The 13,504-nt window shown below is 38.0% G+C and overlaps 1 protein-coding gene across 4 annotated transcripts in view; it reads right to left on the reverse strand.

Moving 5' to 3' along the window:
• Positions 1–13,504, reverse strand: part of cher (filamin A protein cher) — a 170,548-nt gene that overhangs the window by 63,408 nt on the left and 93,636 nt on the right. For all 4 annotated transcript variants that reach the window (XM_089094873.1, XM_089094876.1, XM_089094875.1 and 1 more), the window contains one exon: positions 4,507–4,635. In XM_089094873.1, coding sequence (XP_088950999.1) covers positions 4,507–4,635 — 129 coding nt within the window. The remainder of the gene's footprint in view (positions 1–4,506; positions 4,636–13,504) is intronic.

Below are 13,504 nucleotides of genomic sequence, written 5' to 3' on the forward strand. Positions count from 1 at the left end.
TTCGCAGAAATCGTTGCAGATGCTATTAAAAGCCCTGATGGCTTTGATTAATATCACCTACATCAATTATTTGCTAGTTGGCTGTTTTCTATAAAATTCGTTACATTTAAATTAAAATCATTCCTTGCTCAAACTAAAAATTAACTCTAAATTGCTAATGAAGCAGTTTTAATAGATATATTTTCTTTATTTTTGGAAAAATGGATATCTGGAAGACTTTGTAATCAAAAAATATAAAAAAAGCTAAGTTTCAGGAAACCTCGCCTCCAGATAATAAAAAAGATCAGCAGTTGCCTGATTTAGATGTCTTGTCATCAACAGCCAAAGAAACTGTAATGGAACAACCTTCAACTTCAAGAAGATTCGTTGAGTTTCAGCGATCCTTACAACCCAAAAACACGAATGTTATTGACAGTGCGGTTGAAAATGTTGATTTAGGGAGCTTTTTCGAAAAGCCATGTATTTCTGATTGTAAAAAATACAAATTACTGACAAACCCAAGTGTAAACCGTTATTCTCATGATTTCGAGAAAGATTTTTCTATTATTGGTAAAGATACCCGTAAATTTAAGGAAAGCTGGTTGTATGCTTATCCATGGTTAGTGTATTCGACTTCACTAAAAGGCGGGCTTTGTAAATATTGTGTGTTATTTAAGCCAGCCTTGAAGAGAGGCATTTTCGGCTCTTTCGTGATAAAAGCTCACAAGGACTTCAAAAATTTTCATGAAGACGCACGGAATCATGCCAAATCCAAGTGGCACCACGAAGCTGTAATTGATGCTAATAACTTCTGTGATTCAATGACGATGAAGAAAAACGACACCAAAGAACAACTGGATTCTGCTATATCTGATGTTATACAGATAATCCGAAGCAAAATTCAATCTATTTTAAAAGCAATCATATTTTGTGGTACTCACGACATTGCTCTCCGTGGAAATCATTCAAATGGAGGAAACTTTCAAGACCTGCTTCGTTTTCGCATTGAAGCAGGAGATCAAGTCCTTAACGACCACATAACGACATATTCAGGAAAAGCTAAATATACATCTCATAGAGTCCAAAATGAGCTAATAAATATTTGTGGGACTATACTACAAGATACAATAGTCAAAGAAGTAAATGATAGCCAAGCATTCTCTTTGCTAGCAGATGAGACTGCTGATATTAGTGGAAAAGAGCAGATGTCAATAGGGGTATACTACATAAAAACAGATTCAAACGTTGGATGGGTGATCAAAGAAGAATGTATGGGGTTTGCCGAACTTGAAAAATTAGAGGTAGGAAGTATTGCTGATGCAATTTTGCATTTCACTGAAAAGATAGGACTAGACATGACAAAGCTAATTGGTTTAGGATTTGATGGATGTTCAACGATGGCCAGGAAAGATACTGGAGTTCAAGGAAGAATCTGGGGAAAATATGAAAAAGCTGTATATTTTCACTCTGCCTTTCATAGATCAAATTTGGTTGTCCATAACCTCAATATTGTTCCAGAAATTAGAAACACAATAGGCACAATAAAAAAAGTGATCCGATTCTTCAGGGAGAGCACTCTTAGAAGGAAAAAGATCCCAAAAATTCCTATTCTGTGTGGTCTGAGAAGTACAGATGCATACGCAACTTTTCAAACAATTTTAGTGCCATCAAGGAAGCTTTGAGTCAACTTTCCACTGACAATGAGGCGAACCAAGAAACGCCTTCACAGGCTTTTCAGTTGGGTAATGCAACATCATCAGTAGTTTTTTATCGTATTTCTAAAGATAATTTCCAGATACTCTTCGTACCTTGAGCCAGTTGTAAACAAAGTGCAGTCAGTAGATTTTGACCTACATGCTGTATATATGCACGTAAAAGAGAAATTGTTATGGGTTTTTCAAAAGCAGAGAGTAGAAGCAGTCATGGAATTTGAAGGAATTTTCACAGAATTACAAGAAACCTGTGATTTACTGGAAATAGGACAACCGCAAGACAAACTCATCGCTCAAACATTTCTATGACTGATCCAATAGATTACTATAGGTTAGCTGTTTTTATTCCTTATTTGGACTCGTTAATTGTGTTACTTGAATCGAGATTCAATGACCACAACAAAACCCCGTCCAAAGGAATTCTTATTCATCCCAACATTTTAAAAAATACGGAGAAGGATACATTTGTTAATGCTATGAAAGATCTATCTAAGTTCTATGACAATGACAATTTAGAAGTGGAAGCAAGAACGTGGTACGATGTGTGGAAAAACAAAGACTATGGTGAGGAAGTGAAGCTCATAGATCTCTTCTCTGAAACTACATTTTTCCCTTCAATTATGAGAGCCCTTGTTAACTATCTAACCATTCCACCAACAACATGTACTGTGGAAAGATCCTTTAGCACCCTGAGGCGAATTAAAACATGGCTGAGGAGCACTATGAGCGAGGAACGCCTATCAAGTTTGAGCTTATTAAGCATTCACAGGTGTAGAGCACAAGAGTTCAATTTGAAAGATGTGGCTATAGACAAATTTTCCAAACAGAAGCAAAATCCACAATTAGCTTTTCCTGAAAAGTTATTATTTTGTGATTTAAAAATTTTGAGTAAGTTTCTTTTCATGAGTTAAATAAATGTTTTTGAGATTTAGATAAATCTTAAATCCGTTTTTTATTTTTTGAATTTTTAATGATTAAAAATTTGTGATTATGTTCCGAACTCCAGTTTCACTCATTTCACTTTCATGTGGTTTATTTTATTTCACTCATGTGGTTCGCAACAGAGAATTTCGCTAAGAGGGCAAATGTGATCTTTAGCAGAACCCACCGATGTTGACAAAATTTTCTGCCACCATTATGTTTTTTGTCTGTTTTTGTTAGTTTTGAAAGCAAGGTCAATATCAAAATTACATTTTACATTTTAAAAGGGAAAATCGTGTGTTTGTAAAATACGGGGCCCTCGAATTAATTTGTAATAATATACGGATATTAAAGTATATAACGTATTTTTAAATATTTTGCCCCCCCCCCTAAAATTCAGCCTATGGACGCCCATGGTTACGCTCCTGAGAAAATTTGGCTTGTTTTCGAAAAAAGGGGAAAAGACCCCCTAAAAAGTTATAGAACCTTAATTAAAATCATACCATCATATACAGCGTAACAGAGAACCCCACTGTAGAGGTTTCAAGCTCCTATCTACAAAAATGTGGAATTTTTTTTTTCCATTTTTTGCCAGAAGAAAGATCACGGATGCGTGTTTATTTGTTGTTTTTTTTTCTTTTTCCCAGGGGTAATCGTATTGGCCCAGTGGTCCTAGAATATCGTCAGAGGGCTCATTAAAACGGAAATAAAAAGTTCTAGTGCCCTTTTTTATTGAACAAAACAATTGGAGGGCAACTTGGCCCCGTTCATTTTTTTCCCGAAGTCACCGGTTTAAAATTTTGAAATAACCATTTTGTTCAGCATAGTAAAAAATCTACTTAATATATCTTTGAGGATGACTTAATCCCCCACTGTTCCCGGGGGAAGGGCTGCAAGTTATAAACTTTGCCCATTGTTTACATATAGTGTTGGTTAATGGCGTATACAGGCGTTTTCAGGAGGATTTTTTTTCTAGTGGGGGGTCGGGTTTAGAGTAGGGGATACGTGGGAGGATATTTCCATGGAGGATATATCCTTGGGGAAGGGACATTTCTTTGAAGGGGGCGTCAGATTTTTCAGCATTATTTAAAAAAACGATAAGAAATTAAATAAAAAAAACAAGTTTTTTTCAACTGAAAGTAAGGAGCAACATTAAAACTTAAAACGAACAGAAATTATTACGTATACGAGGGGTGTCGCCCCCTGGTCAATGCCTCGTTCTTTACGCTAAAGTTTGTTTTTAGTACTTTGAAAAGAGCAATCTATTCTAATTAACCGGCCTTTGTGATTCAGGGGTTTGTGATTCGGACAAAATTCGAACCTTAGCGTAAAGAGCAAGGTATTGACTAGGGAGCGAACCCCCTAATATACGTAATAAAAACATACGAATATAGAAATTCGTTACGTAAGTTAATTCTTAAGTTACGTCAGAACAAAATTTTGAGAAAGCGAATTAGCCAAAAAAAGAAAATTAATATTCCAATTTTTTTCTAATTATTCATGTAAAGGTAGCAAAACTCAAAACTGCATTGACTTCAAAACTTCAACAAAGTAGCTAAAAAAACAAGTGTTTTTTACTGAAAGCATGGACTAAAACTAATACTTAAAACGAACAGAATTTATTCCGTTTATAAAAGGGATTTCCCCCTCCTAATCACTTCAGTCTTAGCGCTAAAGTTTGACTCTGTCTCACAACTTTATTTTTTAAAACAATAAAAACTTTAGCGTAAAGAGCGAGGTGTTGAGGAGGGGAAAGCCCCTTTCATATACGGAATAATTTCTGTTCGTTTTAAGTTTTAATGTCGCTCCTTACTTTCAATTAAAAAAACTTGTATTTTTTAGTTAATAAATAGTAAGGTCGACCCTGACAAAAATACAGAATATAAATTGGTACCTGCACCAGCTCCTTGAGTTGAAACAGTAAATTTGCATTGTTCGCCACAAATACCATGCGTCAAACCAGGTCCATATGCTGTAACAATTCCACTGGTAATCTGGTCAACGTGGAACTTAAATGGAGAGCCTAAAAAAAAACTGATTACAGTAAAATTGTGAATAGCTAAGAATGTCGAAAACATAAACTATAGCAATAGTCCGACTTCCACCTATCTCCCTACCACGGCTACTTGGCAACTAAACCATGGTCACAGTGACTGCAACCTAGTAAAGAACCAACCACGGCCCATGGTAAGCAAAATCCTAAAAACTCTTTTTTCTAAGAAACAGCCTGGTGGGAAATTGAGAGGGAGTAGTCAATCCGGACTTGGCCCAGTTAAAGATAGGAATGGGGCCGCAATTAGCGATAAGGAAAAAACCAAAGAGAGGTGGGCCGAACATTTTGAGAATTTGCCTAACCGAGATAGAGTTGTAGTAAAAGATATAGAGAAAAATGAAAAAGTTTGTGATACCTTGGATGTGAAGGAAGATTTGTTTTGTGAGGAGGAATTAGCGACAGTACTATAAGGATTAAAAAATTATAAGGCTCCAGGTGCTGATAGGGTGGTAAATGAGTTTCCTAAATATGGTGGCTCTGAGGTTAGAAATAAGTTACTGAAGATTATGAATATGATTTTTGAAAAAGGGAAAGTACCTAACGATTTTATGAAAACCTTAATTAAGTCACTTTATAAGAAAGGTGATAAAAGTGAGTGTGGTAAATATCGAGGCATTAGTCTCTCTGTAGGTAGTAAATTACGTAGTAATATGATACTTTTTAGACTGAGAGATGCCGTTGACAAAGTTTTAAGAAAAGAACAGTGTGGTTTTAGAAAAGGTAGAGGATGTGTCGACCAAAATTTCACTCTTAGGTTAATAACTGAGAAGTGCCTTAGTTATTAAACACCTTGAGTCTTCAGTTATGTGTATTATGTTCAAGCGCTCGATTTTGGTCATAGAAGGCTTTAGTAAAGGTTTTATCCTTGTATGGTATACCAGACAAATACATTAAAGTGATTAATGCTATGTATGAGAATAACACTGCTGCGGTTAAGGTAGGAAATGAGGCTAGCAGCTGGTTCTGTGTTAAATGAGGAGTTAAGCAGGGTTGTGTTCTATCCCCCTTTATATTGATCATTTTGACGGATTTTGTCTTAAGAAGCACTGGAAAGGCAATGGGAGACCACAGAACCAAATGGGGAGGAAAAACTCTCCTGAACTTAGATTATGCTCATGATTTAAGCATCCTAGATGAACGTTTGAGCAAAATGAATGAAGTTTTAGAGGTTTTGCGAGTACAGGGTGGTAGAATAGGTTTGAAAATGAATGTTAAGAAGAATAAGTCACTAAGGCTAGGAATACGTGAAGATGATAAGGTGACGTTGGGTAATAAAAAGATTGATCAGGTGGGCAGCTTCACTTAACTTGGTAGTATTATTAGTAATTATGGTGGGAGCAGTGAAGATGTTAAAAGTAGAATAGCCCAGGCTCAGGATGTTTTTTCACAGTTAAAAAAAGTTTGGAAGAATAGGAAGATAAGTCTGCAAACCAAAATTAGAATATTAGAAGCTACAGTGATGATAGTGGTCAAATATGGCTCTATTTCAAATATCTATTCAAATATTAAATAGAGCTATTTTTAAGTGACCAAAAAAAAGTGGAGGGCAACTGAGCCCCCTCCAACGCTCATTTTTTTCCCAGAGTCATCTTATCAAATTTTTAAAATGGCCACTTTGTTCAGTATGGTTAAAAATATTAAAACTATTTATTTTAAGATGACTTAATCCCCCGAAGTCCCTGAGGGGAGGGCTAAAAGTTATGAACTTTACCGAATGTTCCATATAGTATTGGTTATTGGGAAGTATACAGACGTTTTCAGGGGGGATTTTCTCTGGTAGGTGGGGGGGGGGGTCGGGAGTTATATGGGAGGATCTTTCCATGAAGGAAGTTTTCATGGGGGAAGAGACATTGCTATGAAGGGGGTGCCGGATTTCCAATCATTATTAAAGAAAAAGATCAGAAATTAAATAAAAAAAAGTTTTTCAACTGAAAGTAAGGAGCAACATCAAAACTTAAAACGAACAGAAAATATTACGTATATGATTTGGTTCACCCCCTAGTCAATACCTCGCTCTTTAAGCCAAAGATTTTTTAGAATAAATCTTTCAGAAGAAAGATTACGGGTGCGTGTTTATTTGTTTGTTTGTTTTTTTTTTGTTTTTTTTCCCAGGGGTAATCGTATTTACCCAGTGGTCCTAGAATATCTTAGAAGGGCTTATTGGAACGGAAATTAAAAGTTCTAATGCCCTTTTGAGTTAACCCAAAAATGAAGGGAAACTAGGCCTCCTCCCACGCTCATTTTTTTCCCCAAAGTCATCCGATCAAAATTTTGAGATAGTCATTTTCTTCAACATGGTCTAAAATATAATAACTATATCTTTTAGGATGACTTAATCCCCCAAAGTCCCCTGGGGGAGGGCTGAAAGTTATGAACTTTACCCAATATTACATATAGTATTGGTTATTGGGAAGTATACAGACGTTTTCAGGGGGGATTTTTTCTGGTAGGTGGGGGGGGGGGTCGGGGGTTATATGGAAGGATCTTTCCATGAAGGAATTTTTCATGGGGGAAGGGACATTGCTATGAATGGGGTGCCGGATTTCCCAGCATTATTTAAAAAGACGATAAGAAATTAAATAAAAAAAAAATTTCAACTGAAAGTAAGGAGCAACATCAAAACTTAAAACAAACAGAAAATATTACTTATATGATTTGGTTCACCCCCTAGTCAATACCTCGCTCTTTAAGCCAAAGATTTTTTAGAATAAATCTTTCAGAAGAAAGATTACGGGTGCGTGTTTGTTTGTTTTTTTTTCTTTTCCCCAGGGGTAATCGTATTGACCCAGTGGTCCTAGAATATCGTAGGAGGGCTCATTGGAACGGAAATTAAAAATTCTAGTGCCCTTTTTAAGTGACCAAAAAAATGGAGGGCAACTAGGCTCCCACGCTCATTTTTTTCCCAAAGTCACCCGATCAAAATTTTAAGATAGCCATTTTGTTCAGCATGGTCGAAAATATGATAACTATGTCTTTTAGGATGACTTAATCCCCCGAAGTCCCCGGGGGGAGGGCTAAAAGTTATGAAATTTACCCAATGTTACATATAGTATTGATTATTAGGAAGTATACAGACGTTTTCAGGGGGGATTTTTTCTGGTAGGTGCGGGGGGGGGGGGGGGTCGGGAGTTATATGGGAGGATTCCCATATACTTCCTTTCCATGAAGGAAGTTTTCATGGGGGAAGGGACATTACTATGAAGGGGGCGCCGGATTTCCCATAATTATTAAAGAAAAAGATCAGAAATTAAGTAAAAAAAAAAGTTTTTCAACTGAAAGTAAGGAGTAACATCAAAACTTAAAACGAACAGAAAATATTACGTATATGATTTGCTTCACCCCCTATTCAATACCTCGCTCTTTAAGCCAAAGATTTTTTAGTACTTTTTTAGTAAGCCATTCTGTTCAACGTAGTAGAAAGTTCTGGAAATTAGGTCTTTGAGAATGAAACCCCCCGCTGCCCTCAGGGCAAGGGTTGCAAGTTATGCCCTGGGGGCATATAATATTTTTATTGAAAGTGTTGTCGTAGAAACTTCAAAAGGGCTCATTTGATTGGAAATTGAAAGGGCTAGTGCCATTTTTAATAGTTGAAAGTGATTGGAGAGCGACTACCGCTCCTTTCACGCCCACCATTTCCCCAAACACATCCAATCAAAATTTTAAGATAGCCATTTTGTTAACATAGTAGAAAGTTCTGGAAATTAAGTCTTAGAGGATGACAACCAACATAGCAACCCTTAGGGTAAGGGTTGTAACTTATGCCCTGGGGGCATATAAGGTGTTTACAGAAAGCGTTGTCGTTTCAAAAAGGGCTCATTCGATTGGAAATCGAAAAGCCTAGTGCACTTTTTAATAGTCGAAAGTGATTGGAAGGCTTGACATTTTTATAGTAAAGATCGATGTGGGTATATTGTATTTTGTTGTTTAGACCAGGGCACATCGTATCGAGGGAGCTGTCGTGGGAACTTCGAAAAGGGCTCATTCGATTGAAAATAGAAAGGGCTGATGCCCTTTTTAATTTTTAAAAGTGATTGGAGGGTAGCTAGTCCCCCTACCCAGCCCCCCCACCAAATTTCCCAATATGTTTTAAAACAAAAAGTTGGCATAAGATTACAAAAAAAAGGCCTGTTTTAATTCTAATTCACCAAAATGCATCTAAGCAGTATACCAATAACGACTGAGGGTATTATGTTCAAACTTTCGGGGCTACTTCTGCTCTTAAAATTTAACCAAATCAAAATAGCTTAAGTGTATCCAAACTATCAAAGAAAGTAAACAGATTTTTTTGGCGAATGGTAGATAGATAGATAGATAGATAATTTTATTCACCCACTCGATACAAAACCACAAATGGCACGAATGGAGTATAAAGAAGAAGAAAAAAAAAAACAAAAAAAACACTTAACTGCAAAAACAAAAACACACGTTACGATACACCGCCAATAAATAAAGACATTATTACAAAAACTCACTACGGACGAATTGCAAGTGCCAGACTACTAGGCCCAAGCGACCCCAAAAATTCAGAACGACGTTTCGTCACAGCAGCAATCGGATCTGTGATACCGAACCTTGCAGACATCTTGGAATTTTTTACCCACGGTGGGGTATTTAAAAGAAATTTTGCATATTTGTAAAAAAGTGATCGAAGGTTTCTTTTATCACTAACACTAAATATATGCCAAAACGGTGATAAAGCCAGAAAGTGTGGGATCACCAGTGCATTATATAGCCTAGCTCGAATTTGTCGATTATATTTCGCTTTAGTTGAAGATAGCGCCCCGTAAGCCTTACGTGCCTTTTCTGCGAAATTTCTTATTTGGCGAGCACGTGTAGATGCCATGTTATGACCTATAGGCATTCCTAAGTACATTATGGAGTCAGACAGTGGAACCTCTTGAGCACCAAATTTGACAGCAAGATCAATACAATCTGCATTTCTCCTATTGAAAGCAACAATCTCGCTTTTACTTGCATTAAAAGATAAGCCTATCTCTCTATAAGCATCATCTAGAATCTGAAAATTTTCTTCAATACGAGACAAACATCTACTTAAATTAAAAATATCATCTGCGTAATTAAGTAATGTTACATCCAAACCTCGGAAAATGCAGCTCATTTGCACTAACTTTTGGGCCTCGAGAACACTATTATTATACAACCGGGGTGACGAAATTGCACCCTGCCTAATGCCCTTTCTAACCGGAATAGCTTTTGGTAATACAATCGGCCCGTTAGGAGACGGGACTTTAACTTGGACTCGAAGCTTCTTATACATATCCCGAAAAGGCAAAATAACCGATCGGTCCACACCACGTTTATGAGCAGACACTAATAACTGGGGATGTATCCCATAATCAAAAGCACGTCTAACATCATGACTCGCTAGAATAAGGGATTCATTCAGTTCATCAGCTTCTATTAATATATTAGCAAGAATATAATGGACGTGCTCGCGACCAACACCTTTTTTAAATCCGAACTGATTATCGGGGGTAGAACATTGAAAAGCAATATGATCTATAACTAGCAATTCCATAAGCTTACATAAAACCGGCGAAACAGTTATAGGGCGGTAAGATACGCATTCAAACGGATTTTTCCCTTTTTTCAAAATAGGTGTAATTACTCCAGTACCAAAAACGTCGGGAACGAGACCAGAATTAAAGATAATTTGGAATAGAAGCTCTAAATGACTCAGGAGACCAGCAGTACCATGTACAAGATGCAACCCACACAACTTGTCGACACCTTTCGATTGTTTCTTTTTTAATTTTGAAATTGCACGAATCAGATTAGGAACAGTTACTATGTAGCCAACACCAGAACTAGGCAATTCCATGAACTTATCAAGTTCGACTTCATATTTATCTTCAAGATCTTGTTCGGGTGGAGAGAACTCAGAAGTAAAGTGGGACACCCAATCTTGCTCAGAGATCACAGGTTCGACACTATTCTGATCACCATTACGTTTAAGAAATCTCCACACAGCATTTGGATCATTCCTTATCAATTGACTATGTTGATCGATCACTTCACATTTATGCTTAGACAAAATCTTAGCAAATCTGCGTTTGCTGAACAGCCGAACTTCATTTACAACACCTGATTTCGGACGACCACACTCGTTCCAGAGCCTAAGCCAAAATTTTGCACGACCACATGCTTCACTTAGAGCAGGGTTTTCGGACCACTTTGGAATTTCCGTTCCCACTCGGACTTTACGAATGGGGACCGCAGCGGCCTCGGCAGATAACAGTGCGTGAGATATTTCACTACTGTAGATGTTTAGTAGCAGCTGTTTCTCTTCATCTTGAATACATACACTCTGCTGTAGTAATTGGAACGGCACTTTAATCTTTGTGAGAATCTCATCCAATACGTAATGATAAGTAGCCAGGTCAATTTTACTCCAATTAGTTTTGATTTTACACTTCTTTTCATTAGTTGGGGGGTTAGGAGAGGCAGGAATTACTCGAAAAGTGTTTATAATTGGAAAGTGATCAGACGCGCTTACGCTCAGATCTACGTGCGAATTGCCGCAAGCTGGAGATTGGATGGAACTTAACATGAAGTCGAGAGATGAAGTCGAGCCTGAGTTATGGATATAAGTAAAACACAGATCATTGTTAGCAAGACGAAGACCGTCACAGGAAGATAGGAGGATCTGTGCTCGAGCGTTAGACTCATCAGTCAAGTCACAGTTCACGTCACCAGCGACTATACATACAAGGCCCTGGCTAGAACAGCTGCCCACCGAACTCGATAGCTTACTGCAGGCTTCACTAAATTTTTTTTCTGATTTACTGTCTCTGTAGTCTGTTGGCATGTACACAGAGTGGATAACAGTTTTGTGCACCTTAACAGCAACAAAAAAGTCAGAAGATTTATACAGAATGGGATTTAACCTGCTGCTAACAAGAATGGCGATTCCACCGGACGGCCTTCCCCTGCCCGATGACTTTGCAGGAGTAGCAAATACTTTGACGCCATCGTTTAGCTCAAGCAGACTAACGGCTTGATTCGAGAGGAAGTGTTCCTGCACACAGAGTACATCATTATAACATAACAATCCTTCTAACAGTGGCATTTTATCAACCACTCCACCATTTAAGTTCCATGAAACAACCCGTATAGAATCACCGATCATTGTTTAGAAATTAGCTTCTGAGCTACTGGACATTGGAAGCTGTAGCACGGGTGTCGAGAAGAACCACACAGAGCGCATTTGGGGGCATTTTGGCATGGATTGTCCCGAGAGCTGGAATGATCTCCACCGCACTTTGAACATTTCTGGGGATCTACACAAGATTTTGCTGCATGTCCGTAGGACTGACAGTTGTAGCACTGCATCGGTAAGAATTTAAATTCTGTAATGGGTAGTCGCTCGTAACCAAAAATGGGCGGAGAGTTCATTGCGATAAAGAGATGAGCTTTGCTTTCAAACTGTAATTTGAATGACCGAGTACTACCAATTTGTACGGCCTTAACACAGTTCGGTACAACTGAGCGCAGTTCGTCATCTGAAGTTTCAGTGGGAACGTGGCGGATTATTCCGAAGAAAGCGGGAGTTTTTACTTTAACACTTATAGTTGAGTCACTTTTACCCACTGCCTCAGCCAGGGACTCGGCAGCATTCTTGTTGTTCAAGACTACTCTCCATTCAGATTTCCTAGGTTTCAGCTCCACACTGTTCGAATGAGTATCACCACATACTCTGTCCAAATAGGATTTCCGAGCGCTAGGGTTCGAAAGATCTTTCGGGGGATTCTTCAAAACAACCGCATATGACAGTTTCGACATGATCGTGTTGGTTTCTGCCGCAGGCATAGCAGAGACAGATGGAGAGGGATTAGAATCCACGTAACTATCGAACTTAGCACACAATTCGTTTACTTTCCGGGTTAGGGTAGCCGTCACTTCTCCCGGGATTATCGGAACTTCATCAGGTTCGAAAATCACAAACCGCGGCAACGAGATATTTTTATCTTCACAAACCCGAAATACTTTTAATATGTCCAGGATATCATCGGTGTTCTTCGATCGCGCAGTAACACGTGTGGTAATTCCTGCTAGGGGCCACAATAACTCCTTCGCCATTGCAATTGCTTCCTCTGAGAAAAACTCGACTGCTTTTTTCGCTATATCCTCCGAGCGATTACCAGCTTTTATCGCACGGAAAGCATAATTCAGTAACGCAGTCCAAACCAATTTCTCATTACTCCCCATCGCAACAGCCACGTCACAATCCGTAATGCAAAATCAAAGTCCGAGGGGAGGAGCCAGTACAATAAACTACGACGTAATACAGAGCTATTTAAGCTAATAAGCGAGGGAAGCGTAGTCTCTTGCTACCTGATCCCCGCAGTTTAAGGGAGTCACACTCCCGGCAGGTACAACGGCCCTTGCGACAAGAAACTCCCCTCTTCTGCTCGCTTATTAGTAAAATTTAACAATATGAACGAACTCTAGAATCGGCTATTAAGAATTATTATTAGTATTTAAAACTAAGTCACTGAATTAAATTCAAGCCCCAGCAGTGAATGAATGAATATCAATAATCTAGGTCAAGTTCAGGTCAAATCACCAAAAGTCGACTGTTATTTATTCCAAACTAAGTCACTGAATTAAATTCAAGTTCAAGCAGTGAATTAATGAACATCAAGAAACTAGGTCAAGTTCAAAGCAAATGAATTAATCCTGGTTGAGAGCACGCTTTAAAGTTCAAGAAATCCAAAAAAGTAGGTCAACTAGAGGAGGTATGAAACTAAATTAAACACTGCTATTTGTGTCCAGATTTTTAAAAGGGTGTATGTTCTTAAGAATTGCTGAAAATTTT

Source organism: Artemia sp. Qi Xiang Cuo, chromosome 9 (genome assembly GCF_049724085.1).
Source record: "Artemia sp. Qi Xiang Cuo chromosome 9, ASM4972408v1, whole genome shotgun sequence".
In the NCBI taxonomy this organism is placed as follows: domain Eukaryota; kingdom Metazoa; phylum Arthropoda; class Branchiopoda; order Anostraca; family Artemiidae; genus Artemia; species Artemia sp. Qi Xiang Cuo.